This window comes from Pholcus phalangioides, unplaced genomic scaffold (genome assembly GCF_987345545.1).
Source record: "Pholcus phalangioides strain wild (caught in Gottingen) unplaced genomic scaffold, Ppha-v1.0 ptg000008l_1, whole genome shotgun sequence".
Lineage (NCBI taxonomy): Eukaryota > Metazoa > Arthropoda > Arachnida > Araneae > Pholcidae > Pholcus > Pholcus phalangioides.
Genome location: NW_028301601.1, coordinates 34,636,701 through 34,662,414, shown reverse-complemented (window position 1 = coordinate 34,662,414; position 25,714 = coordinate 34,636,701). Strand labels below are relative to the sequence as shown.

At 37.6% G+C, this 25,714-nt stretch overlaps 2 protein-coding genes and 1 pseudogene across 3 annotated transcripts; 2 read left to right on the top strand and 1 right to left on the bottom strand.

The window, feature by feature from the left end:
• The first annotated feature begins 2,307 nt into the window (after nucleotides 1-2,307).
• On the top strand, nucleotides 2,308-2,718 carry LOC149084206 (DNA-directed RNA polymerase II subunit RPB9 pseudogene; annotated as a pseudogene).
• A 2,622-nt stretch (nucleotides 2,719-5,340) lies between these two features.
• Nucleotides 5,341-6,010, top strand: LOC149084205 (DNA-directed RNA polymerase II subunit RPB9-like). The gene has a single exon (XM_089235457.1). The coding sequence runs from the start codon at nucleotides 5,454-5,456 to the stop codon at nucleotides 5,844-5,846; it is 393 nt and encodes a 130-aa protein (XP_089091583.1). The 5' UTR covers nucleotides 5,341-5,453; the 3' UTR covers nucleotides 5,847-6,010.
• A 4,916-nt stretch (nucleotides 6,011-10,926) lies between these two features.
• LOC149084204 (NEDD8-conjugating enzyme UBE2F-like) lies at nucleotides 10,927-25,659 on the bottom strand. 2 transcript variants are annotated; one of them, XM_089234547.1, is made up of 7 exons: nucleotides 25,582-25,659; nucleotides 20,664-20,826; nucleotides 18,443-18,606; nucleotides 17,085-17,187; nucleotides 16,333-16,391; nucleotides 13,223-13,285; nucleotides 10,927-11,207 (listed from the first exon to the last, which is right to left on the bottom strand). In XM_089234547.1, exons 2-7 carry the CDS (start codon nucleotides 20,773-20,775, stop codon nucleotides 11,154-11,156), a joined length of 555 nt encoding a protein of 184 aa, XP_089090673.1. In that variant the 5' UTR covers nucleotides 20,776-20,826; nucleotides 25,582-25,659; the 3' UTR covers nucleotides 10,927-11,153. The 2 variants fall into 2 exon arrangements, with proteins under 2 accessions (XP_089090673.1, XP_089090674.1); XM_089234548.1 differs by having other exon boundaries at nucleotides 25,396-25,589.
• Nucleotides 25,660-25,714: the final 55 nt, after the last annotated feature.

Genomic DNA, 25,714 nt, shown 5'->3' with positions numbered 1-25,714 from the left:
TGTTCAACGCATATTAACGTATGATTTTAAGCCTTTGGCGACAAAAAAGGGAGGAAAAAAGAATACTTAGAGTAACCCTGGAAAGGGGAAGGGGGAAGACACTGGCTTTATCATTTCACTATCAATCATATTCACTTATCTATCTAAACAGGACATTAAAGAGGTACGAACGAATATTTTCCCCTCCGTCATTGCCTGTAATTCGGAGGAAGAATTTTGTCCTCCCTCTCGACCCAGTGTATGAAATTTCCCTGTTATGTAAGCAGGGTTGCCATATTTTGGCGACTCCTGAAGTGAGGTGTGACTTACATATTTCCCCGAATAAGTAAGTAACAACCCTATGTTCCCTTGCAAAAATTGTTCGTTTTGACGTGTACTATCTCCTATATTATTTTGGTGGTAAAGTTCAAGGACATCCTGTATAAGGGTGTATCGAATTATCGAATGAAAAAGCAACGAGCGCCCTACCCCTTCCTGTGATATGTACTTACCGGTTAGAAATTACTGCCTTGTGCCTAAAAAACTATCACGTTGTTTAGTAAGCCCTTGTATGCCTTTCTCAAAGACCCATGCCTCATTAGCGTAGTAGGCAACGCGTCAGTCGTATAATAAAACAATGTATTGTAAGGGAAGAGCAACCAACCATTTGCAATGCTCTTCAAATCGGTGTCTGAACTGGCCAACGTTCCATGTTTTATAAAGGAAGAGAAGAGTGAATTCTATTGACATATACCGTTCGTACAAGTAACTCTATGACTTCCAATTGGAGATCATAGAGTTACTTGTACGGACGGTATGTCAATAGAAATCATTAATCCATAACGCCTTTACTCTTGACATACCCCGACCTGAAACTTAATTTTGTAAAATGAACTGAGCAGCGTATTACCAGATTCCTTAAGTTACCCGCGGCACATTCCCAGATCACATAAATAAGCCGAGAGACATTTACACATCACTTAAGCGATCCGCGGAACATTCCTAGATCACTGAATTGACCCGCAACATTCCCAGATCTTCTAAGTGACCCGTAACATTCCGATACCACTTAAGTGATCCACTACACATTTACAGATTTCTTAAGTGACGGGTATTTCTTAAGTGACGTGTAGTACATTTATAGATCACTTAAGTCACCCGCAGCTCATTTACAGATCACTTAATTGGCCCGTGGTGCATCTATAGGTCATTTAAATCACCCAGAGCACATTTACAGACCACTCAAGTGACCCGACCCGTGACACACTTACAGACACTCAAGTGACTCCGTGGCACATTTATAGATGATTTAATTGGCTTGTGGCACATATCCAGACCACTGATTTGACCCGTGGTACATTCACAGACTACTAAGTGTCCCGCAGCACATTTACAGATCAATCAACTTAGCCATGGCATAGCAGATCACTCAAGTGGCCCGTGACACGTTTTCAAACCAATGACGTGACCAGCACTCTTTGAAAGGTTGAGTACCCTTAAGTTAAAGAGATTCGTTGTCACCTTATGCGGTGCAGCTCCCGGGCACCGAACCCGATTGCCCCCCCCCCCACCAGCTTCGGTTATTTGCCCTTATAAAATATTACGAGATTAGATGTGAAACGAAAAACAAACTATTCGATTTGACATTGCTATGGACTGAAAATTGATTTGCAAACATGTCCGTGGAATTCATTTTATAGGCGTGCGGGCAGGAGCCCTGCTCGTTATGAGTTCGGGCCTTGGGCAAACGTAACTTTTTGAGGACCTAGCATTTTTCGAGGTTGAGAGACATGGGGGGGGGGGGGCATTCCCCCCACCTCCAAGATTGTCAAAAATTAGAAATATTCGTTAATATTTATTTACACACATTCAGTCACTTTCTTGTTCCCATTCGTTCAAGGCAGTGAAATGTCGGAGGCGAAATTTTCGGATCCTACCTGCCTATCGATTATACCAATTTAAAGTGCTTGAGAGACCACTACCTTATCCAGGTGGGCCCCTCATGTCCCAAGACAGCACTGTTAGGAACCCAATGCCCTATCACTCCCCCCCCCCTCCTCTCCCGACCTGTGCCGCTAACCATTTTAGAAAAACTGGAGTTTCTTTCTTTTTTTATTTGAAGAAGTGGTTTCGCTTTCGGATTGGTATTATTTTGACAGATTTGGGAATGAAGGAACATCGTAGATGTGTTTTTCCTCGACAGTAAACAACCAAGCGAAGTCGTCTGTTCTAATCTGACGTCCAGTGGTCATCTTCCAATCGCGAGAGAAAGGAATTGTTTCCATTTCGATCGGCAACGTGCGTTGCCTTCCCAGGTAACCATCAGCCATGTCTGTTTCGTCGTTGGACGGCTTCGAAGATGAAGACGACGGGCCCGTCTTTCCCGGACTGAAGTTCTGCAAGAAGTGCAACAACATGCTGTACCCGAAAGCCGAGCCCGTCAGGGAGATCCTCCTGTACAGCTGCAGGACCTGCGATTACACGGAGGAGGCGGCCAGGAACTGCGTCTACGTCAACAAGATCATCCAGAAGAAAGACGAGCTGTCGCTCATCTCGCGCGACGTCATCCAGGACCCGACGCTGCCGAGGACCAACACCTACAACTGCGGCAAGTGCGGGCACAAGGAGGCCGTGTTCTTCCAGGCCCAGACCAGCCGGGCTAACCACGACATGAGGCTCTACTACGTGTGCACTAATCCCGTTTGTAGGAACAAGGAGTGTTCCGGGAGCCGCGATTAGTCAGAAAATTATCGTCCTCCAATGTTTCGTTGTTTTCGTAATTAAAATGAAATGGATCGCCCATTCGATAATGAAAGTGAGTGCACATTGCGCACATTTTTTTTTTTTTTTTTTTGATTTCATCCGGTGTGTATCCGCTCTCAACGCATATTCACTGTAAATATTTCAAAGTTGATAAATGGTATTTCCGATATCGTGTTTTGTATGATATTTGGGCCTGGATATTGACTTAAATTTTGTCGCCTACCCAAGGCGCATTTATGATTTAGCCCAATGTTTCCCAACCTGTACTGGTGTGGACCCACAAGTGGATTAATGGGCTTCATTGCCCCCACATCCTGGAGCAGGGCCCCTAGGATGGGACCTTTGGTGGGCCCCCTGACCAGACTTTTCACGGGCCCCTTTATAGTGAATTTGTGGCGTGAAAAAACAAAAAAATTATGAGAATCGTCCCGGGTCCCAGGGCTGGAGCCCTGTCAGTCTCCCCCTTGTGGCCATGATGGGCTTCACACATTTTTGCCACCCTTCTCACATTCTATTCGAATTTTCTTGACCGCACATATACACTCATTCTTCAAAATTTACATTGAGGTATAACACACTTAAGTCCCCAACCCTTTCACTCTTTTGGTCACTCTCATGCTAGTAGTACTCATTCTTAAGCACTTGGTTATTTTTATAACGCTTTTGGCAATTCACTGAACTGCTTTTCGCTCTTTATATCACTGCCATGATCTCACACACTCTAGGAGCTTACATACTATCTAGATCACTCATATGATTCACACTGCTTTTGCCATGCACATGCTCCAAGTCACTTTTTTTTTTTACCCATTCGAAGGTTTGCACACACTGTTTTTGTATAGCTTCGTCACTCACGCTATTGCAGGATCGCGTTAGGATCACCATGGAATCCCGACCAAGTGAATTTCCTGAGGCCCTAACTGGCTGAAAATAACTTGCCAAAGAATTTGCATGCCTGCTCTCGAAAATTTCTATCACATCCCATTTTCGTGAGGTCCTCGGGTCGGTTGGACCCAGGGGTGGAGCAGGTGGGTCTGGTGCCCCGGGTGCTGAACCAAAAGGGGAGCCGAATTCATCCTTTAACTGCATCGCAACCAAAATGCCGGTTTGCCCCGGGTGAAGTATCTAGTTGCGGCCCTGGTTGGGCCCAAGTGTTAAGACGGCAGTGCTTGAGATCCCCGACATTTTTCCCGGGTAGGACTACCAGACGTCCTCCTTTTTGATGTCATTTCAAACGTCCTCCTGCATTTCGGATAATTTTGTCCTCCTTTCTCTACGATTCCAGAATTTTTTAATTTTTTTTTCTCACTTTGAAACAGTATCTCTTCATTGACATGGGTGTTTTTGTAGTTTCCTCCTTAGCCGTGGAAATTCTCAGAATGCTTTTTGTTTTTAAAATTTGTTTTTGCTGCTCTGTTGTAGTTTTGAGAAATTATTTTCTGGCCAGTTTTTTTTTATTAGTTAGTATAGTGCCGCCCTCAGTTGTGAAAACGCGAGGTGACGTTGTTAAGGACGCGAACGTAGGCGTCCTTTCTCAGTTTTGGATCTGGTAACTCATGCGCGGGTAGGCTCATTCGTTGAGATGGTGCACCGCGGGACCAAATGAGGTTGCAAGGTGATGTGTCGGGCGGATTTAATATGTGGCGGAATTTTACACTTCATTGTCTAATTTAAAAGGGCTCAATACTTCACTTCGAGCCCTCACCCTCACTTAATCCTGTTGGATCGTCCCGTATTTTACGGAACGCCCCATATTATCCGGTTCTTTGTGGGAGGGGCAATCGCCCCCCATTTGTGTCGATGGCCTCGATACATGCGGCATGAAGTTTATTTTTTGCATTATCAATTGACTAGAAAATGGAGCCCTCATGGGCGGAGGTGAACCCCCCCCCCCCCCATAGCGTCAAAAGTGAAGCCTACTGATCTGATGTATATATGAATTGATAACATCATCGTGCCCCCCCCCCCCCAGACTTTCATCTCTATCTCCTCGTATAGGCTGTGCCGTCTTAATGCATGGGCCCACCCGGGCATGGTTCGGGAGCCTCAAGAGAGGAGGGGCCTCAGAAAAACGAGAAGTAGTTGAATGTTTCGAGAAGTTATCAGCTAGGGCCTCAGGAAAACCACTTGGCCCGGGTCCCATGATGCTCTTAAGACGGCCCTGCGTATAGGAGCCCTTGAAAACCTTGAACCCAAATATTTTGAAAGCCCCAATAAATTATTGAAGTTTTTCGAAAAAACTGAAGTAGTTATTAAAAAAAAAAATTTCTTGAAAAAGATGTGAATAAAACACAAAATCCAAACAAATAGTGGATTTGAGAGATCACGTTTCGTTGATAATAAAGTAGATGGCAGCACATAGCGCTGGATGATTTTATTGAAAATGTATCCGAAGAACAACTTTCGATTCTGTTTTACCATACAAAATTCATCTGAATTATTGAGAAAATTGATAATCCAGATAACAATTTCAAACTAAAATCGATGCATAATTGTGTTTTTTCTCAAAAAATAAATAATATCAATATTTCATTAGTTGATTTCGACTTTCAAAATTTAAACAGGGAATGAAGGACTTTCCTTATCAGAAATATTATATATCAACATTGATTTTGATTACACAACAATAAAATAGCCAGTTGTGTCCAAAGCGTATTAAAGAGCTTTTAATTACAGCTTTGGTTGTGTCATCCATTTAGCTGTCTGCAAAAATGTCATTGGCTATAAGGAAAATGGAGGGCGACGGACCGGGCTTCGTCGGAATCAAGTTCTGTCAAGAGTGCAACAACATGCTGTACCCGAAAGAGGACAAGGAGAGTAAGGTCCTGCTGTACGCCTGCAGGAACTGCGACTACCAGGAGCCCGCCGAAAACAACTGCATCTATGTCAACAAGATAACCCACGAGGTGGACGAATTGACTCAGATCGTGTCCGACGTGATACACGACCCGACCCTGCCGAGGACGGAGGACCACCCTTGCCCGAGGTGCCACCAGAAGGAGGCCGTCTTCTTCCAGGCCCAGAGCAGGAGAGCCGAAGACGAGATGAGACTGTACTACGTGTGCACGAATGCTCAGTGCACTCACCGGTGGACCGATTTGTGACATTTATCCATGTGCTCTCCACACCCTCTCTTTCTTACTGTTTACAAATTGTACTGACGATTTTTCTCTTTTATGATTATACCCAACATCAAGAATTCGAAGTTTTAGGATTTTCATTTGTGTAGTAACCGTTTCGGAAGCAAATAAATAGATGAAAGTCTGGATTTTTTAAATCTTGTGGCCTTATCAAGGGTAGTAGCTATAAAGTCAATACAGTAAAAACTGCTCTTAACAATCACCCCTCTTTTATTAAAGAGAGTAACTGTAGTTATATTTTGTCAGTGCAAAACTCCTTATTAAGCCTAATTCTTTCAAACGCCACAATAGCAAAGATAGGTTTCTGTGTCAAAATTAACAAACATTCGGCCAAACAACAGTGTATGTAAAGGGTTCTCAAGCTTTTTTTATCCACGGTGCTCTTTTACCTAATCAATGCTTATCCGCTGTTTACCAGAGCAGCATAACAAAGAATCACTTCAAAGAAGTTTTTGAAAGGGGTACCACATGGCGATGCTGACAGAGGTTTTTTGAAGCAATTTTTTGTTACGCTGGTGTTGTGAGCCATGGATAAGCATGAGGGGTTCTCAAACTGTGCCAACCTTTGTCGGGGATGAAATGGTGTGGTAACACGGATAAAGGTTGGTGTACACATTTTGAGAACTTCAGACCAAACACAATACAAGTCATCACCAAATAAGCGAAAGTTTTTTTTTTTGCATAGATTGTGGCTGTTTAAAAGTACATAGTGACGACATCTGTTCGCTTTTGCACGAACATACTTTAGGAATGCTTAATTATAGGTCTATGGAACATTATTAGTAAAAAAAACTGATTTCGTAAAAATACAACATAGACCGTTATTAAGCCAAACACTTCAATTGTGGGCCACTAGTTTATGCACTTTAATTTCCTTCAATCCCTAGGTGTGAATTTTGTTTTTATGCATAAAATTTTGACGTGTACCAGATTCCGATATTTAGAAATGATGCATGCACTAGTCACACTCTGGCAACATCACATTCATGTTTGCAACAGATGTTACCATTTTACCAACAAATAACAGTTCTTTAAACCAAAACAGAGTGGCTTTTAAATATGTATAGATTTTTTTTTTTTTTCAGGGATGCTTTTCAATTCAGCGTGTTTATTAAGGCAGGCATACATGACACATATTCGGGACACCTCTCCCGCATGTTCACAGCCACTGGAATATTTGTCTTACTTCTCTTGCCTTGTTTGGTATATGTCTACTTCAAAGTTTCCAAAACCTTTTGTTCCATCCCCCCCCCCTTTTCTGAACTTTATTTCTCTCTTCACCCCCCAACTCAAGCGAACCCATATGATCCTATGTTATACCCCTAGCTTGTATTGTTCCCCTGGACCATTCCATCTCCCACTTCGGGAAACATTGGTCTACATTATGTTCAGTTCCCTGCCAAACATTTGCTTGGAACGATACTGAAATGTGTACACATGGGTAGTCTGCTGATAAACATATTGGCGCTGTCTGTACAACTTGTTATTGTCTGACTGTATCATGTGAATCCCTTTGATGTACTAATTGCGACTAGGTCTACCCTAGTATGACATTCATCTAGTTTGTTGCATGCCTCATGATGAATATTTTGTGGCATCCCCACAAGGTCTTGTAATACACGATGATGCTAATACATATATGCACATAGTAGGAACAAAAATGTTGGTGTGAAAAATCTAGAGACATGAAGATAAAGAGTGAAGAAATAGCGTCTTAACTATTTCTTCATTTTTTATACACGCATATGTATAGGTCATCCATGTCGCTTCATTGGGACAAGAACATAAATAAGCAATACTCATTGAGACTGAGGTGACATTATGTTGTTTCATAATTAAATTTCAAATACTTATCAAGTTTCAAAATATATGTAAATCAAAGTATTAACATGTCATAAACACTTAAACTGTGACTTTGGTCGAGATGAAACAATCCAATTAAAACAAAGAGCAAATTCATTATGGAATCATATTAACAGACACCCAAATAGAAATTACAATGGAAGCTAAGCTAATCTTGCCAAAAGCAACTTGAAACAAAAAAAAACCCATCATCTTCTGATCTACAGAGCACCCTGTGTGGCAGGAAAACTCTTTTATATTCTATATATATATTTTTTTGCATTTTTAAATTTAATTTAAAAAAGCAATTCGGGTAGGTCAGGCAGGGAAAAAGCCATACCTTCCTACCTTAAAAGTTCCTTCTAAGAAGAGTGTGACACACCTAGACTTCGAGCAATCTAGCAGAGATGTTATTTTCTGATTGTTCAATAGGGATCATGTGTCACTTCTGGAATTTCAACCAAAACTGGGAGCGAGACAGAAGATAGAATGTTTATAGTGAGGCGGCAGCTGTCAAGGAGAACATCTTAGTGTTCTCCTAAAGTCAGTCTTCCGCTTTTTCGAGGATTAAATCGTCCTGGACTGGAGTATGCTGTAAGGTTTTGGAGACCATACCTACAGAGGGACATAAAATTGGTTGAAGGGGTGCAGAGAAGAGCTACGTGTGTGTCCTTATTGGCACACGGCTTGAGTTATGAAGATAGACTTCGTCTTTTGAATATGTTTACATTGGATGAACGCAGGTGTCGAGGAGATATGATCAAAGTGTTCAAAATTTTGAATGGGATGGATAGGATGGACCATGAACTTTTAGTACACCGCGAATCGACTGCTTTTACAAGGGAACACCAGTATCGATTGGTGAGGGACAATGCAAGGTTATGGTGTCGCAGGGAATTTTTCTCTAATAGGGTTGTTAATAAATGGAATAGCTTATCCCCGGAGGTAGTAAATTGTAACACAATTGACACGTTTAAAAAGAAATACGATAAACATGTTGGGGTAAATCGAGGAACTATTCATTCTTAGAATAAGACAGCCATAAGTATTCTTTATGGGCATTGTATAATATTTTATCATGTGTATATATTGTTTGTAATTTGTGTTAATTGCATTTTTAATTGGGTTGCTGTATTTTTGAAATATATGACATCCATATTTTTATGGGCATCTTTTTATCAGCCACCTCGTTGGTCATTTTGCCTGTTGTATTTGTATTTGTGAAAAAGACAACAGGTTGGTATATGAATTTCTAAAGGCTTTCGCTGAAGGCAGACTTCAGCCAAAAGATTTGTTAAGAAGTGTTAAATTCTATGTGTGGTGGAAAAACTCACGACATCCATAATGCATCTTTGATCATAGGCTCAGATAGACGTGAAAGTCTAGGGGGACACAACAATATCAATTCATATATATGCTAGATCAGTAGGCTCCACCCTTGACTCATCTCTGTCCATGTCTTTGATGTTAGGGGTGGGCCCTGACAGTGCTGCCCTCACGCATTGTCCCACCCGGCACCTTGAGAGACCCTCACAAAACAGGACCGGTTGAAATTTTCGAGAATTTGACAGGTGGGTCCTCATGCCCACTTCCTCCCATGCCCATAAACCACCAAAATTTCAGTTAGCTACTAACTCCCTTAACTTTGTCATATATATTTCAGGAAAATGCGGCAAAAATGGGCTTTTTCCTGCTTAATTTTGTTCTTTGCATCAATAAGGTTGGAGAAAATGGTGTTATTTTGTAAAAAAAAGTTTTAAATACAATAATAGTTATTGCATTTATAGAAATGTTGGTATCCGAGCCTTAAAGTACTCATCCTTCAGAATCAGACGTTACAAACAAGAAATATATAAATTTGGTATAAAATTCGCGAAAAATGATCAAACTGCATGAAATACTCATTTCCAATGTGCACCTTTATAGTTGACCACCATTTCATCCTCAACTGAAAAGGAAAAATGTCGTACCAGTATCGGCATCTGTTATGAAAATTGTGAATTACAAATTAAATATGTATTTGAAAGAAAACAAACTCGGTTCATGCATTGCAAATACTGCATGTCTGAATTGTACTAGACAACACATGCATGCCTTTAAGAAATCTAGTGTTTCACAAATTTTGCTCTTTTTCTGGAGAAAGAGGTAACCCAAAGGTGTTCATAATGAATCTAGGCCTACCTGGACAGCCAGGGGATTTATGGTTTTAAAAGGTTAAATAGGTGTTAATAGGTTAGTGGAGCATTTCCAGGCTGGGTAAATGGGACACAGAATATTTTGCTGGGAAGGGAGGTTGATTTGCTTTAGATATAGCCTTGGGAAATTTGAACCCTTGGAGATATTTGAATTCGAAAAACAGAATGGTTAGGAAGGAGCAGCCAAAACTAACAGACAACACTTCTTTCCTTAATTTATGCTAACTTTTCCTTTATTTTGTGGCACACCACATTTTCACTCTGAAAACTGGTACATACAGGGTAGTTTTGAACACCTTATGAGCATTTTTTAAATTAATACTATACCTCTACGACAGACGGTTGATGAGATAAAGGCCACATCAGCACTTACAAGGCACCCGTAATAGCCCACAGTGCTGTGACCAGAATGGTGTCTTGCTCGGAGGAAACTTTGGTTCTTTTCTGTGAATTTAAGTTCGTGATTGGTTACACAAACACACACCAGGTCAAAAAACCACTAGAAGTTGATTTTCAGGAAATGGGCGGGACCCTCCATAAATTGATTTTACTTCTGTAGTAAAAAATTAAGAAATTTCAAAGTCCAGGTCACCGGGCTGGTAGTATTACTTTCACATTAACACTTCAGATTAATCAAACAGAATGTTTGAATTAACAAACCTAATGAATGGCGAAGAAACACTCGAAACTCCAATTTGAAGGGGGCTTGATTTAAAACCTATGAAAGCAAACATGTTTAACCTTATTTAAAGAAAAATGATTGACAATCACAGTTTTAGGAACTAGAAAAGATTTCAATAATTTGTTAGTTCACAAATGGGAAGGACGTTTAAGAGCGAGAAATAACATATTGTTTACAACTAGAAGTACAGTTCGTAAAATCGAGAGGCGACTGTAATAAAATAATGAGCAAATGAACTGTAATTGGTTTGCTACTGCACAAAAAAGGAAAAATATTAGAGAAGATAGTAAAAATAACACGTTCCCTATGAGAGAGAAGATTGGTATCGTATCCAAATATTTTAATATCACACTATTTACAAAATATACAAAATTTTTAGTATCTCATCTGATAGCGGCTGCGAAATGATATTAAATGACAAGAACTCCACTCTTTGGGATGATTTTTTTTTAAGTTCGTAGATACAAATGTAGATTTTTCCTCCCTCGATATATATACTTGATGAGTGATGCCAAACAAAAAAAGTACTTTGATGCCTAACTTCGCGAATCTTCATCTTTTGGCATGTCTGTTTATATATTCCTTAACTTTTGTGTGGAAACCATCCTGAAAGAAGAAGAGAAAAAAAACATTTAAAATAACAGCATGATAAAAAAAAAAAATTGCACCGACCTATTAGTCCACACCGCTTAATAGCAATCCCTTTATTAAACGGAAGATGGATATTATATCGAAGGGAAAATGCAAAAGGTAGTTCTCATATTAAAACATTTCAGACTTGTCATACTGGCCGTTATAATGAAACTCGCTATAACATGGAATTGTTATAACGTGTGTTAACGTATACCCGAAAAGAGTTCCATTTGCTCAAAGGGGATGTATGGTAAACAGGTATTGGTAAAATAAGACAACTTTATTCTTTACCACACAATTTGTTACAAAATTTTCAATCGTTCCATTTCCCCCTTCTTTTCTAAAAATGGAACGTTTCTCCCTCTGAGCCAAAATCCAACATTTTTGTTACTCAGTCATTGCGAGGCATTAGAATGAAGCTGTCTAATATCACAAATTACAATATGCTTCATAGATCCCTTGAGAAAGTCTCTCGGAAAAAGAGATTTGAATCTGGTCAACTGAAGGACAGGGGCTTTTTTTTTTCCATCATACTGGCCTTCACTATAGAAAGGCCATTGCAGAAACAGCTCCACACTTATATGAATCCCAGCAAATACTACAGACTGATTATGACATCAAGTACGGAATTGTTTGTCAATGAGGAGAGAAAACTTCTGGCAGCCTACATATAGTCTTGGACCATGATAACGATAACTTATGGGGGAGAGTTTGGTTACACTGCAGCTTCAGAATGTGCAAAAAACTTTTAATGGAAAAAAATTGATATTATCCAAAGTCATTAAGCATTTTTTTACAAGCTATAATATTGGCCCATTCCATTCTTTGGAAAAGTGATAACATAATTGAATGATAACATTATCAGTGATTCTAATAAGCAGAATCAACTGTAGTGAGATTGGACAAGGTACATAACTAACAGCATGCACTGTGCAAATTACAAATGAACCATTGATCCCAGAGGCATACTTCCCATTAGGAAAGTATCCAAATAATCTGTGGACCATAGATAAGTCATGCTAATTGTAAGGGGTCGTAGTGTTATTAACGTATCATAAAAACAATTAAGTTTTTGTATGACCAAGCATGTCTTTTAAAACGATTACAGTAGAAAGTTGTTTCCCCGTCTCCCGAGGCCAACAAAAAAAAATTGCATGTTTCTAAATGCAATATTTGCTGAGATATATCAATTAAAAAACCAGAGAAAAGTTCGGCAAGAGCTGATGCACAAAAATATTTAAAAATCCAGCTGAGTTGTTATGAGTCAGGCAAAAAATGGACCAGCGATGCGAGTCCGTCACTATGACCACTCGACCACCACAGCGGCAGAACAGAGAAGCTGGAGAAAAGAAAGGTTTTTATACACATCACCAAGAAGTGCAAGAGGTTATGAATAGCCAACTGTTATTTTTAATAATTTTTTACGGCTTTAATAATTGCATTCTGCTTTTAATTTTGTTGTTTTTATGTGCTTCTGGGCGAGATGAATATACTTAATTTTTTGAAGATGACACCTTGGGACCTTTTCCTTGGAAACATGGAATTTTTTTGTTGGCCTCAGTAGAGTCAGGGCAACAACTTTCTGATTAGGTTTTTTGGCGCAGAGTGTCCGCATTAAAAGTTTTTTTTTTTTTGCATAACTATACAGCTCCTTATAAAATGGCTTATCTGAGGTCAACACATCATTTGGATACTATTGCTACATGTACGCCTGCCTATAGGATCAATGGTTTGCAAGTAATTTGTAGTGTGTGTTGTTAACTATGCACCTTGTATATTGAGATTACCTGGGAGAAACAGCGATACAAACATGGAATTGATTGAAACAAACATGTTTAAATTGACTTAATTACTGTTTTTCATACACGATTGTAGAAAATAAGCAATCGAAAACGATCTGATGAAAATAACATATAGCAAACCAAACTGAGAAAAAATTCTAATACTATATAAAACTATAAAAATTACTATGGAAGTCATAAACTTACTTTGTCTTTCTGGTAATGTTCCGCTGCTTCAATATTTAACGGATCATCAAAATTTAATAAATCCTGCAAAAAGAAACAAATTGAATAGGTATTACAAAAAAAAAATTGTAGACATTTGTAACACTAAAGACCTTTTGTCAATAAAATATGGCTGGACTAGCGTATTACAAGCAAAATTAATTTAGTATATTACAGCTGAATGAACCTGTTTATATTGTTACCCATGGGGTGGCGAAAGTGAGTGAGAGAGAAGTGAAAAAAAAATCAACAAAGAATCATTACGATTTCTACAGGTTGGTGCAACAGCAATTCTATGGTCAAGACGGTTTCAGAAATTGATAGATTGAGCCTAACATATTTCAGTCGAGTAAGCAAGCAGTTCAATTGCTCACAATTTATGCAATACTGTCCTTTCCTTTGTTTTATAAATGTTGTTCCAGCTATCTTCAATTATTCAATCTTTCTCATTTTTTTGTATTGAGAGTGTGAGAGCTTTTCAAACTTTACAATCTTTGAGTAGCAAAAAAAAAAGGTAAATACAAGTAACAACACTGGTCACTATTTCTACAGCAAACTCAAGAAAAGAAAGCCATAAATGACAGAAGGCTATGAAGAAAACAAGATAGAGTTCATAACATACATTAACATCAGAATGGCATCGATACTGTTGAATAACATAAGACACACCATGGGGACTGAAAAATTTTTGTCTGTCAACTGGGAGTGTCCATTAATATAATATAGCAAAATGCACTGCTGGCCTGTTCTATAGACTTCAAAGCATGCATCTGTTAATTACAGATGGGGAGCATACATTATGAAGGTTCCCCAGTGGACGTTGAGGAGAAAAGGGAGTCTTCCTATCATTTCAGATTCCTCCTCCGTGAGTGCTATGCTAACCTTGTTAGAGATGGAATACCATCACCCTATCGTCACCTCTTACTGACTTTTTTACATTTATGCACAATTGATATGTTTAGTTAGAGCAAAAACTGACATCCTTTCATGGGGCAGTTGGGAGAGTACCAGACTGCTGATATGAAGGTTACAGGTTAGATTCCAGCTTGTAAATGTAAATATATTTTTTCCCTTTCATCTTTGCATGATTTTGTCGTATATTATCACGTTTTAATATAAATTATTTTGCATTATTCTGTGATGTGTGCCGCAGAACAATCTGAGGAAGGTGTTAAGAAAATAAGGAAAAAGAGCTCTATAACGTCATACAATGCTATAAGATGACCTGTGTTAACGTGATATGGCCTAATTTTATATTGTAATCATTATGATATAACAATATATATCCCTCTACAATATTTATTTTCAAATCTTGTTTGGGAATGCATATACTCTAATGTTAAATTGATGCCTTTTGATATAACAATAATCCCTCTATAACAACTTTTTGGCCCAAAGAGTATTGTTATCTTGAGATTTCACTGTATCAATCTATGCCTAGGTTTTATTTTTTATTTTTTTTATTTTTAAGCCGTAGTATAAACAGGTTCTACTGAACTCTTTAGCTGTGGTTGTTAACTGTTAATTGAACCCGTGGAAAATTCATCATAACAGAAAACATTTTTTTGTCATCATTTAATATAAGATGGTGGAAAAAAAATGAATGCACATCTATACTCAGTCATTTATTATGCAACAGGCAATGCTATCGACCAAAGAAGAAATGTGCTGCCTTACAGGTACTTGAGTTAAAATCTAGGCACAATGCTTCAACAGGGCGCTCTAATATTCTTTGGAGGGATAATAATTCTTTAATTAGCAAGCACCGTTCACTAGCCACTTGAAAAAAATGGAAGTGTCCAAGCTCTTTGGAATCTACTCATTTTTCTAGTAAGAGGGTGCAAAAATTCACTCACAGGAAGTCCAAAACAAATTCTTGAATTACGCAACTGAATTACTTGAGAACTTGAAAAGTGTAAAAAAATATCTAATGTAATTAAAATGAAAGATCAGGGCCACACTTATCAGACATCATGCAAGGTGCAAAAAAAATTTTGGAGTTCCTTAGCCCAATTTTGTATATTCTGTGGGGAGGGGAAACTGCATTCAAAGAGTCACACATTATCACGAAATATACAGGAATGATGAAAACTACCTACTAAAAAAATACATATATAGACACAATGAAATGTAGATTAACACAAAAATCAATGAAGATTTTGAACTGAAAGAATTTAATGAATTTGAAAATAAATTGATGAAGTAAATAAGTTCAAAACTAATCAAAATTAACGACTAATAATCTGAGAACTAATGGAAATTTAGAATTCATGAATTAAACTAATTTAAGTAAATAAAAGATATTCCAGCACATTGGCATAGGAGGGGTGGGGAACCCCCACAGAGATTATAGTGTTATTTTGTCGGAAAAACATACATCCCCTTTCCGTAAAAAGAAATGAAACTCTCTTTCCATCCTTGAGAAAAAGTCCTGTATACCCCCCCCCCCCCACTATACTCCAGAACCAATGAAAATTCCAAATCAAAAGTCACAATAAATCAGATAAACATAAATACCAGAATTTGGGAAAGTTCAAAATTAATGAGTGAAATAATTCCAGAATTGATGAGAGAGATATTTAAAGAACTGATGTGGAAATTCAGAAGTAATGAGAAAAGAATCCCAGAATTGAGAGATGAAAATTCATCGAAAATGAAATAATTCCAGAATTGATGAAAACTCAATTAATTAGGCTGGGATTACACTACAAAAGTTTGATTAAATCCCTTTTATAAAACTTGAAAAATCCAGCCAATAAAGATCATAGGTTACATTCGGGCAAATGCTACCAATAATCTTACAAGTTGAATTTTTCAAATTTTATAAAAAGAACTTTTAGACACCTTGTTTTATACAAAAAAAAAAGTATTTGACTGCTTACGTAAGTTCGGGGGGGGGGGGGGTGGCAGTATGCAGGGCATGGTGTAACCGCACCTGTCGCACACCCCAAGGGTGACTCTGGTCGAGATGTTTCATAAATTGTCATAGTAACCGTGATCTGACATTAAAAGTGCTCCTATAATATAATTCAATGGTAAAAATAATAAATTGTTAATTTCTTATGTACAAAAAATGCAAAAGCAATACATACTGTAAACAGGGAATTGAGACCCCAAATTAAATCTTTGAGTGTCCTTGTTGGCGCCCAACCTGTAATGATACATACGTTATATGCAATATATTACAACATTTAGGCATATATTGACTGCAAAAACTGACAAAAAACTAAATACAGTAGAACCTTGATTATCTGAACACATTAGGACTGAATCGTGTTGGGAAAAGTTCGGGAAATCAATTTCAAAACTAATTAAATAATGCAAATATAAATTGAAATCCAGCAATAAATGTTAACCCCCCCCTCTCCTAGCAAAAACTGTGAAAAGAACTTTTTGTTGTCAAGATGCACTCCCCACTATCATTAAGGCACACTCATAAGATTAAGATGAATTCGTCAGCTGAAAAAAAAAAAATGACAGCTAAATATGCTCCTATTCATATGTTTGTTTTGCTTGCCAATCGTTTATAAGAACATAAACTTTTCCTGGATCTGCCCCTGTTTACATCTGTAGCTCACAGGTACAGTATGTACAATTGTTTGGAAGTAGATTATTGCCCAATAGAAGGAAGCTATCCAGTTGGGAGATAAGATTCAAGTTCCAAGAAAATACCAACTGTTGATCATCATTGGCTATAGAAAACTGAAAATGAGAGGATGAAAAGGTATTCAGTTGACCGAGTTATTCAGAAAATTGATGTTCGGATAAATGAGGTTTTACTGTAAATAACATTCACATCATTTAAATATGAAGCATTTATTAGTTATATTGGTTGAAAGCTTACCCAGACCATCAATTGAATTTTGCCTCAGTAGACTCAAGCAAATATCTCCTTCCTCCGCTATATTTGGATGCCAAATTTTAGTCATGCACTTCACCTGTGGTGGCTAAAAAAAATTTATATCAAAAGAAATAAATTGCAACCAAACTTTTATTTATGGTGGTCAGACATTTTCAAAAGAAATGAAGCCACATCAACATATAATTAAGAAATGGCAGCACTTGATCCACACTATAGTAAACCTAGTCTGTCATACCCCCCGTTACTGGATCAGATACACGGAACACCCGAACACAACAAATAAAATTTGCAATCCCTCAAAATTTGTTTTAAAGGCATTTGAAAATAGGAAAGTTGAACATTTACATTTAAATGATAAAAATCAGTTATAATTGAAGCTTAATCCCTAGGCTGTGGGAATAGCAAAAGAAATCTCACTCTCAAAATAGCTGCATAAAAAAATCTTTTTTTTTTGCAGTTGTGTTTTGTGAGAGGTAGGTGACACTCAAATTCATACGTTGCAAATACAGTGACACCTTGACTAACAAAGATAATTCATTCCAGAATCATGTTCGTTAGTCGAGGCATCACTGTGCAGTGAAACCAGGGCCGGATCTAGAATCCTGCACACTACATGGCTGCAGAAAGTGCCAACTGAAGACGGTGAGGGGCAATTTTTTAGGGTGCCAACAGAAGAGGGAACATTTTAAGAGCATATTAGAAAATGTCTTTGAAAAAAAAACAAATCATCTCAGGATGATGGAGCAGCACACTGTTATTCTCATCATCCCTGGACAATGGGAGCATGCTGTGAAGCTTTAAATTATGATAAAACTGTCATTACAATAGACATGGCATTGTAAGCAGTGGAAATATTCAATGTTAGAATGTCAATAGACTAGCATCGTACGAAGAAAAATAGAACATATTACACTTGCAAATCACAAACTGATTTTTAATGCATCTGACTTGTACTGTATACACATTAGAATTTTTCTCCTCTTGATAAAAAAAATGTGCAAATGAAACGAAATGGCTGTTAATTCAAACTGGCTTTCCTTTTCAGTGTGATCACAAGGACTTGGATTTTTATGATGTCATATTTTCGGCAATTTCGAGCTATTGGTCATATTTTAAACATGTTTGAGCAATCATTCATATTCTAGGAATTTAGGGATTTTTTTTATGAAGATACTAAAAAAATCAAAAGAATTTGGTTTGTGACCAGAATTTTAATAAGGATGAAAAATCAGAAGCATTGGCATCTATGATATTATCATGATTTATCTAATACGGCTAACTCAATGTAGGTACATTTCAGAAAAGAACAAAGGAACTAAGACCAAAACACTAGTTCTTACCACCATATTGTATTCTTCTGATATATCAATCAAAAAATGGAATTTGCCGCCTGCCCAATACCCTTCATCTGGCGCAACGATCACTTCAAAATGACAGAGGGTATTTGCATCACTGAACTTCACTTTGCATGTACCAGGCATGTTGGCTTCCATTTCTTGAACTTCTGCAGAAAAATGTGAGGAGAAATTATGCCACTGACCACTACAGTTATTGCCAAATATACAGACACAAAAAAAAATTAATGAAATTCCTGCATATATATATATATATATATAAATTTCTCTCCACCCCCCCCCCCCCCATTTTTCTTAAGAAATGAAATTTCTTCAGCATGCTGAAATGAAGACTGTGGACCACACTTCTGTCATATAATTGTCTTGGTAAAATGACTTCAGGTGGGTCTACACCAGCCCTAAAGCAGAATATTTTGCATTGTTTTGCAACAAGCCGTCAGCTGACCAGAAAAGTTCTGAAATAAAAGTTCCCATAATGCAATGGCGGAAGAAATTAGAGGACCATACTGAAAAATGATGAATTTTAAAAAATAACCGTCCAGATGTTTTTTCAGAGACAAAAGAAGAAATATCTTGAAAACTTATTCAAAAAATTCACAATACTTTCCCACGCATAAGGTGCCTACACACGTAACTGCAAGCTCGAAGAGCATGCACGTGCAAACTTTTGTATGAGAGACTGTGTACAAGAAATTTTGCGCAAGGATTGTGATTGTGCAAGCAACTTGAGCATATTTGATAATGCAGGCTTGTTCAAGCCTTATGTTTGTGCAAACATAACCATATAGGCCAATATATGCATGCAAGTATTCTTCATGTTTCAGTGAGCTCTGTCAGTCTTCTTGCTTGAGTGAGTTGTGATTTGTGTTGGCGTTTGTTAAAAGGTGTATTTGAAGATTGTTGAATTATAAATTGTGAAAGTAAATGAAATATTTTAATACAAAATATATATAACAGAGATCACTGCTTTCACCTACTCAGTCACTCACTAGGTTGCTCACTATGTCATTTGTTCACCCACACACTCACTTATTTTCTCAATTGCTCACTGACTCTTTCTTGCTCATTTCTCATTCACTCAGTTGGTCACTTGGACACTTACTGATTGCTCATTCCTCATTCATTTCCTCAGTTACACACTTTAGCATTCACTTACTCACTCACTTGATCATTCCCTTTCTTTTTTACTCATTCACTAGCTCATTCATTCACTCACTAATGTGCTCACTTCATCACTCACTCATTAACATGTTCTTTTTGCTTATTTGGTCACCCACTTGCACACACTATCATTTGCTCACTGACTTGGGCAAGTGAGTGTGCTTGCTCATTCATTCATTTATTCAAGCAGATCGTTGACTTGCTCATTCACTCACTCATTTTCTCACTTGGTCAATGACTCTGTCACTACCAAGTGCCAAATTGGTTGTCTGTGAATTTCCTGTAAATTGCTTCAGTGTAAAACCTGGTGCTTGTGCAAGCATGCTTGTACCGTGTGAAGGAAAAAGAGAAGTCACACATGTGCATAAAGATTGAACATGCACACTTGTCAAGCTTGCAGTTATGCATGTTGGCAAAAAACAATTACAACCGCTTGAATGCACCTTCAGCCATACAAGATTCTAGAAGTGTGGTGGCTTGAGCATATTTGATGTATCACCACATGAAATGTATAAGAAGAATTTTCATGAATCATTTAGTCACATGGCAGAATCATATAAAGGGAAATAAAATTTTCATTAAATTCCCTCCAGATCATCAGAAAAAATCCAGATCATCCCAGGATGATGGAGTATGCTGCTACGCTCATCATCCCTGGACGATGGGAACATGCTGAAGCTTAAAAATCAACCTGTATAATCTGCATTAAGGAATATTGATATATTTTTAAATTATATATTCCACAGACAAAAGAAATAAATATATAATATTTAGGTATCTCGTCACGTTTCACTTAAAATGCTAAATCTTAAATTCAAACTCACTTCCCCCTTTTAGCGCTATCTCAAAGATAATTTGAAACTTTGAAAGGATTGAAATTCTTAATGCACAGAAATTATTTACATTTAAGTAGCCTATTTTACAAAATCTATTTAAAATTTACCTTACAATTTAAATTCAACTAGAATATTTGTTTTTAGGGAGACTGGAATGTAGGCTATATTCAATAAGAGATGAAAATAATGATCGTGTGTGAGCTGTGTACCTTTAACTAGAAGCTTATCCCTGACGGATATTCTGGATGTGCAAATATTGTTGTTGGTCGCTTTCCTTGCATCTACCGGGGTTTTCTTTGCTTTTTTGGCTAACGTGATCATATTTACTGGAAATTTTGCTTTCTCGACTCGTTATGTTCTATTTTCTGCTACCTGTACAAAATAAAGAGACAGGAATGATTAGGCCTATTCTTTCTCTAAAAATGATAGGTAACACATTTAAGATCACATCAAAATAAAAAAATTGACACTTCCAGCAATGAAATCTAACAAAATTATTATATTTCTTGATAAAAATTAGCATTGAGACATTTCAAACTTTCATACCGAAGGTGGGATTAGTGCCAAATTTCCTCATAGGCTAGACATACTGTAGCCTAGGGCCCCCAAGGTCTGCAGATTCCCCCTACCAAAAAACTAACTGTCATGCTTTTGGGAGAAAGTGATACTGGAAAGATCAAATTTTAACACATTGAAGTATGTATGAAGTTCAGAATTGTTACCTGGCAGTTCTATGACTTTTACCCTTTGGTCAGCAGTAGTTGGACATTTAATGAGCCCTCATTACATTCAATAACCTAGGGCCCCATCGAATCTAAATCTGGCCCTGGGTGCAATGCATACTATATCTCAAATACTCCTGTAATTATTTCCGTCATAAGTATGGGAATAATGAAAGTGTAAATAAGCACCAGAACTTGCACACACTTTAAACATTAAAAAAGAAATGCACAACTGCATATTGCCAGAGATAAATGGTTACACCATTGTTAATGCACAACATCAATTGATTTCCTGTTTCTCTCACTCAGGTTTTTTTAGTGTAAGTATAAAACAAACAAATGTAACCACCTAACAGTTTAGTCCAGGGCAAAGTTGCCATGTTGACTAAAAAATGGGCCTGGGGAGGCTAATGAAAATGAAATCTGGATCGAATTCTCGAGAGTGAGCATGTTCATTTGAAGGCAGGCATTTCTAATCAGGTAAGGGAAACTCAGAAAAATAACTTCCCGACAACCAACAATGCTTTTAAGAAGGCCCTGTGCAGAAGCGAATAGTTAACAATGAATAATCTTTTCAATGTACAGATATTCCTATAATTTTCTTTTATTTCGTCATTTCTGGAGGAGATAATAGTGTAGAATAATTTATAATATAATATCTTCATCGCTGTTAGAATCGCAAATTTTTTCTATTCCTGTTTATGAGGTACAGGAAGATAAGTGAACTGGACACTATTGTTTTTGCTCATATCCCGAGCTTTGAGATTTTTTAATAGCGCTGTGTGAGAAAGAACTGGCAACTCGACTCTCAAGTTGAGACTACTCAAGATCAATTAGAGTATCTCAGTGTGAGGAGGCCCTAATTTAGGTGTCTTAAATTTTTTTTTGCAGTCACAAGCACTGCTATCAAAAAAAAGAGCACCTTTAAGGCAAGTTTGATAAATGAATGTATGAAATCAGGATGATTTCAATCCTTGAATGCAATTTGTACAAGGTGCTTAATTGAAACCTTGTTTATGTGCTCACAAGCATGAAATTGGACAGACTATTCTTGTGTCCAATTTCATGAAGGTCCAATTTCATTACCTAGAGTCCTCTGGGTACTGCATGGAGCACCATGGTGCTTGAGAGAGCATCGGGTTGAAGATGCATGCCCTAATTCTTCAAAGATGTTATTTGACAACCTAAACCCGGTCTCCAAAGCAAAAAAAAAATCTTTCCATAATTGTTAGCTGCAAATTGTCATTTGCTTTGATAACAAAATCATAGAAAAAAATACAGGGCAATTCAGAACTCGTGCTCCATAAGTAAAATTTTGCCAGCATCTAAACAATCAATTTTCAGCATACAAGCAAACAACGAACAGCACTGTTTTATTAAACACATAAAGAGCTGGTTTTGCCATTTATCATCCTCCCATTTGTGGATTCCAAAAGGAATGGTTAAAATTCAAGAATCACGAAAAAGTGAGCATGCAGGAACAGCTGTAATATAATCCCTTATTTCTTTGGTGATTTCCTTTCTAGCCTATTCTCACTTTTTTTTCTTCTGTGCCTGCTATTATTATTTCCTTCATCTCGTAGGTTGCCACTGTTTTTTTATTGTTAAATGACATAAGACTACAGAGGGTGTTGATAATATGCTTTTGTATTACCACGGCATTTGAACGATTTGAAACTCTTAAGTTCTTTTTTGTCCCTTCTTTGTATGGCATATATACCGTTTTCCACTGTGGAGTATGTTACCATCAATTTTTCTTATTGGATAAATTTCGTTTTGGATATCATTGTTCCTCAGGTTGTACCTTTAATATTTCCATTTTTATTACTTTTTTTGCTTACTAGCTATTATATCTGTAGTTTTAATCCCCCAAATCATATTTTTATTGACCGAACCCACAGAGACTTTTATGCCCACTCATTTTAAGGTTTTTATTTTTTACTATAGAGAACATTTATACTTCAGGAAGCACCGTTGTATTATTTAAAAGATATATATCACCGTTTCTTAAATCCAGAATATTCATTCTGAAATCATGTGAATTTTATATGTTGCTCCATTTTAAATCACGATCCTCTATTTAGTCTAAAAGCATGGAGTAGAGATACGAGGGGGGACCCAAATGTCAAAGGTGGAGTCATCTGATCAGTATATGGGTATATATAAATTGACGTTATTGTGCCTTCCCCCCCACCCCAGACTTTCAAATCTATCACCACCTATGTCTAAAAGTTATTATTTTCGATCTCGATACCTTACAATATTGTTTTATCTCATCACATTTTTTTAAACTGCTGTAATATAATCCAGCTTTTGTCTACTTTCTTCTTTGGTAACAGAGATGTCTGAAAGCAGGACTTTTTCACTCTTGGTGACTTCTTGTCATGCTTTTGAGCATTTTTCTCGCTCCTTGTATAGAAAGGGTTTCCACTAAAGCTATTTAACATGCATTTTAGGTATTATAGTGCTGCACACAAAAATGCTAGGCCTACAGAAGCTCAAAGACTACACTGTGAATGTTTTACAAACAAAACATGTGCCAACTTCACTAGTATCAGTGAAAAATGGGCTCTTTTTCATCAATGGCATGCAAGGTACAGCAGGAATGTGACGTCACAAAAAGCCAGTTTTGCACAGACTGATATCGCTCATAAGTTTTTCAATTTTACACACCTTGTTGAGAAACATTCCCTGTAGTCTTCATGACTTCAGAATATCCTATGTATAGGTGGAGATAGACATGAAAAGCTGGGGAGGGGCACAATATATATGTATATATACCAGCTCCGTCACTGACGCAGGGAGGGGGCATCACCCCCTTATCTCAGCCCATGTCCCCAGCACTGTAGGCCTACACTTTTCTATGATTCATGTTTCCCATGTTTTATGCAATGCCCAGCAGAAATGATAATTAAGGACCAAAACCAGCCCTTAATGAGTTCAGGCAGTTTGAGGGGCGTAGCCAGAAATTTCGTTCGTGGGGGGACCAAAGTGACAGAACAATGGATTTGGCCATATTTTTCCCTTTTTTCGGTCATTTTCTCACATTTCGGGGCGGGGGGACCAGACCCCCCAAGTCCCCCCCCCCCGCTACGCCCTTGGGCAGTTTCATTGATTGCTTTATATTATACCATATATTACAAAATGGATTTTGTTGTTTGGATGCATTCTGATATTTTCCTGGATTTTTTTGGAATCACCTTGTATAGGCCTTTAATTCGTGATACACATGCTACTAAGCGACACAAAAGCATGCCACTGTCACACAAATCTCACTAGTTGCATGTGCAGAGGCAGATTTAGTTTTGGTGCCCAAGGGCTACACAAATTTTGCTGCCCTCCTCCCATTCTAGTCTAATTTTCCTGACCACTTATTTCTTGAATTTGCGACCCTGTGGTTTAACGAGTTTTTTTCTGTTACTGACATGCCTGCGAACTCTCTTGCCATTCGTTTGGCCACCCACTGTCCAAGTCTTTCGCTCTCTGGGTAGAAGTGTATTTATCGTGGGCTATAAAATTGTTGTCATTCTTCCATTCTAATAATTTTCTTGGCTATTCATTCCTCAAATTTGCTGCCCTTCCGAACTTACCACCCCCGGGGCTGTCGCCGCTAAGACCCCGTAAATATGCCACTGTATATGCTCAAAAGTGACATGCTTTCATGCTACTTAGTAGCATATGTAGTATGGCCCTTTACTACTAATAAGCACTTTGGTCAAATCTATTAGGGCGGCTGAAAAATGTATGAGAAATATTGTTTTACAATTAGACAGAGTTGGGTAATACATTGGCCGGAAATTGCAGAGCACTACCGTATAAGTTTCCGTGCTCCATACTGTAATAACAGGATTATAGTGATCAAGTAAAAACAAGTATTCAAAGCCCTAACATGACTATAAAAGCGTAAAAACTATACAAGACATTAAAATAGTGGCCTCAAAGTAAGCAACGATGCACGCACAATTTAGTTGAAATAACGCCAAGGGTTCCAAGGCTTTTCTGGTAAATTCATAATGTAAAAATTAATAAGTCCTCGGCTTAGACCCTTGTGAGGCACATTCATGTGAAGGGTCATAAACAACGTATTAGACTAACAATGATATCATTAACAATCTAGAGGGTGGAGGGAATGCACCATAGTATTGACGGAGGAAAAATTAAATAAAATCTACATATATTTCTAATTTATTCAATCCCCCAAACGAACCATTGAACTTACACCAAGGCATCCAATATAAAAATTAATCATGCAAAGCTCATGCAAATACATTTTTTTAAACATATTTAAAAACAACACGTGCAAAGCATTTCATTATAACTCATTATGATAGAGAAATATAAAAAAAAATTATAAAATTAATTTCTTTAAGAAATTAAATGCGGAACGAAACAAAAAACGATTTACCCTGTGTTATCTTACTGGAAAGAAAAATAATAATAACAAATGGAAAGCGTGAAAGCATATTTAACCTTTCATTTTCAGATCTGAGAAAAAAGGAAAAAAACTGGCATCAATAATATCGGGAAAAATATCTGAT

Excerpts from the sequence above, each read along its gene's own strand:
- LOC149084204 (XM_089234547.1), bottom strand. The coding sequence starts at position 20,775 with ATGATCACGTTAGCCAAAAAAGCAAAGAAAACCCCGGTAGATGCAAGG. Across the intron at positions 17,188-18,442 it reads CAGAAGAATACAATATGGTG|CCACCACAGGTGAAGTGCAT; the intron begins GTAAGAACTAGT and ends AATTTTTTTTAG. Across the intron at positions 13,286-16,332 it reads GTCTCAATTCCCTGTTTACA|GATTTATTAAATTTTGATGA; the intron begins GTATGTATTGCT and ends TTCTTTTTGCAG.
- LOC149084205 (XM_089235457.1), top strand. The coding sequence starts at position 5,454 with ATGTCATTGGCTATAAGGAAAATGGAGGGCGACGGACCGGGCTTCGTC.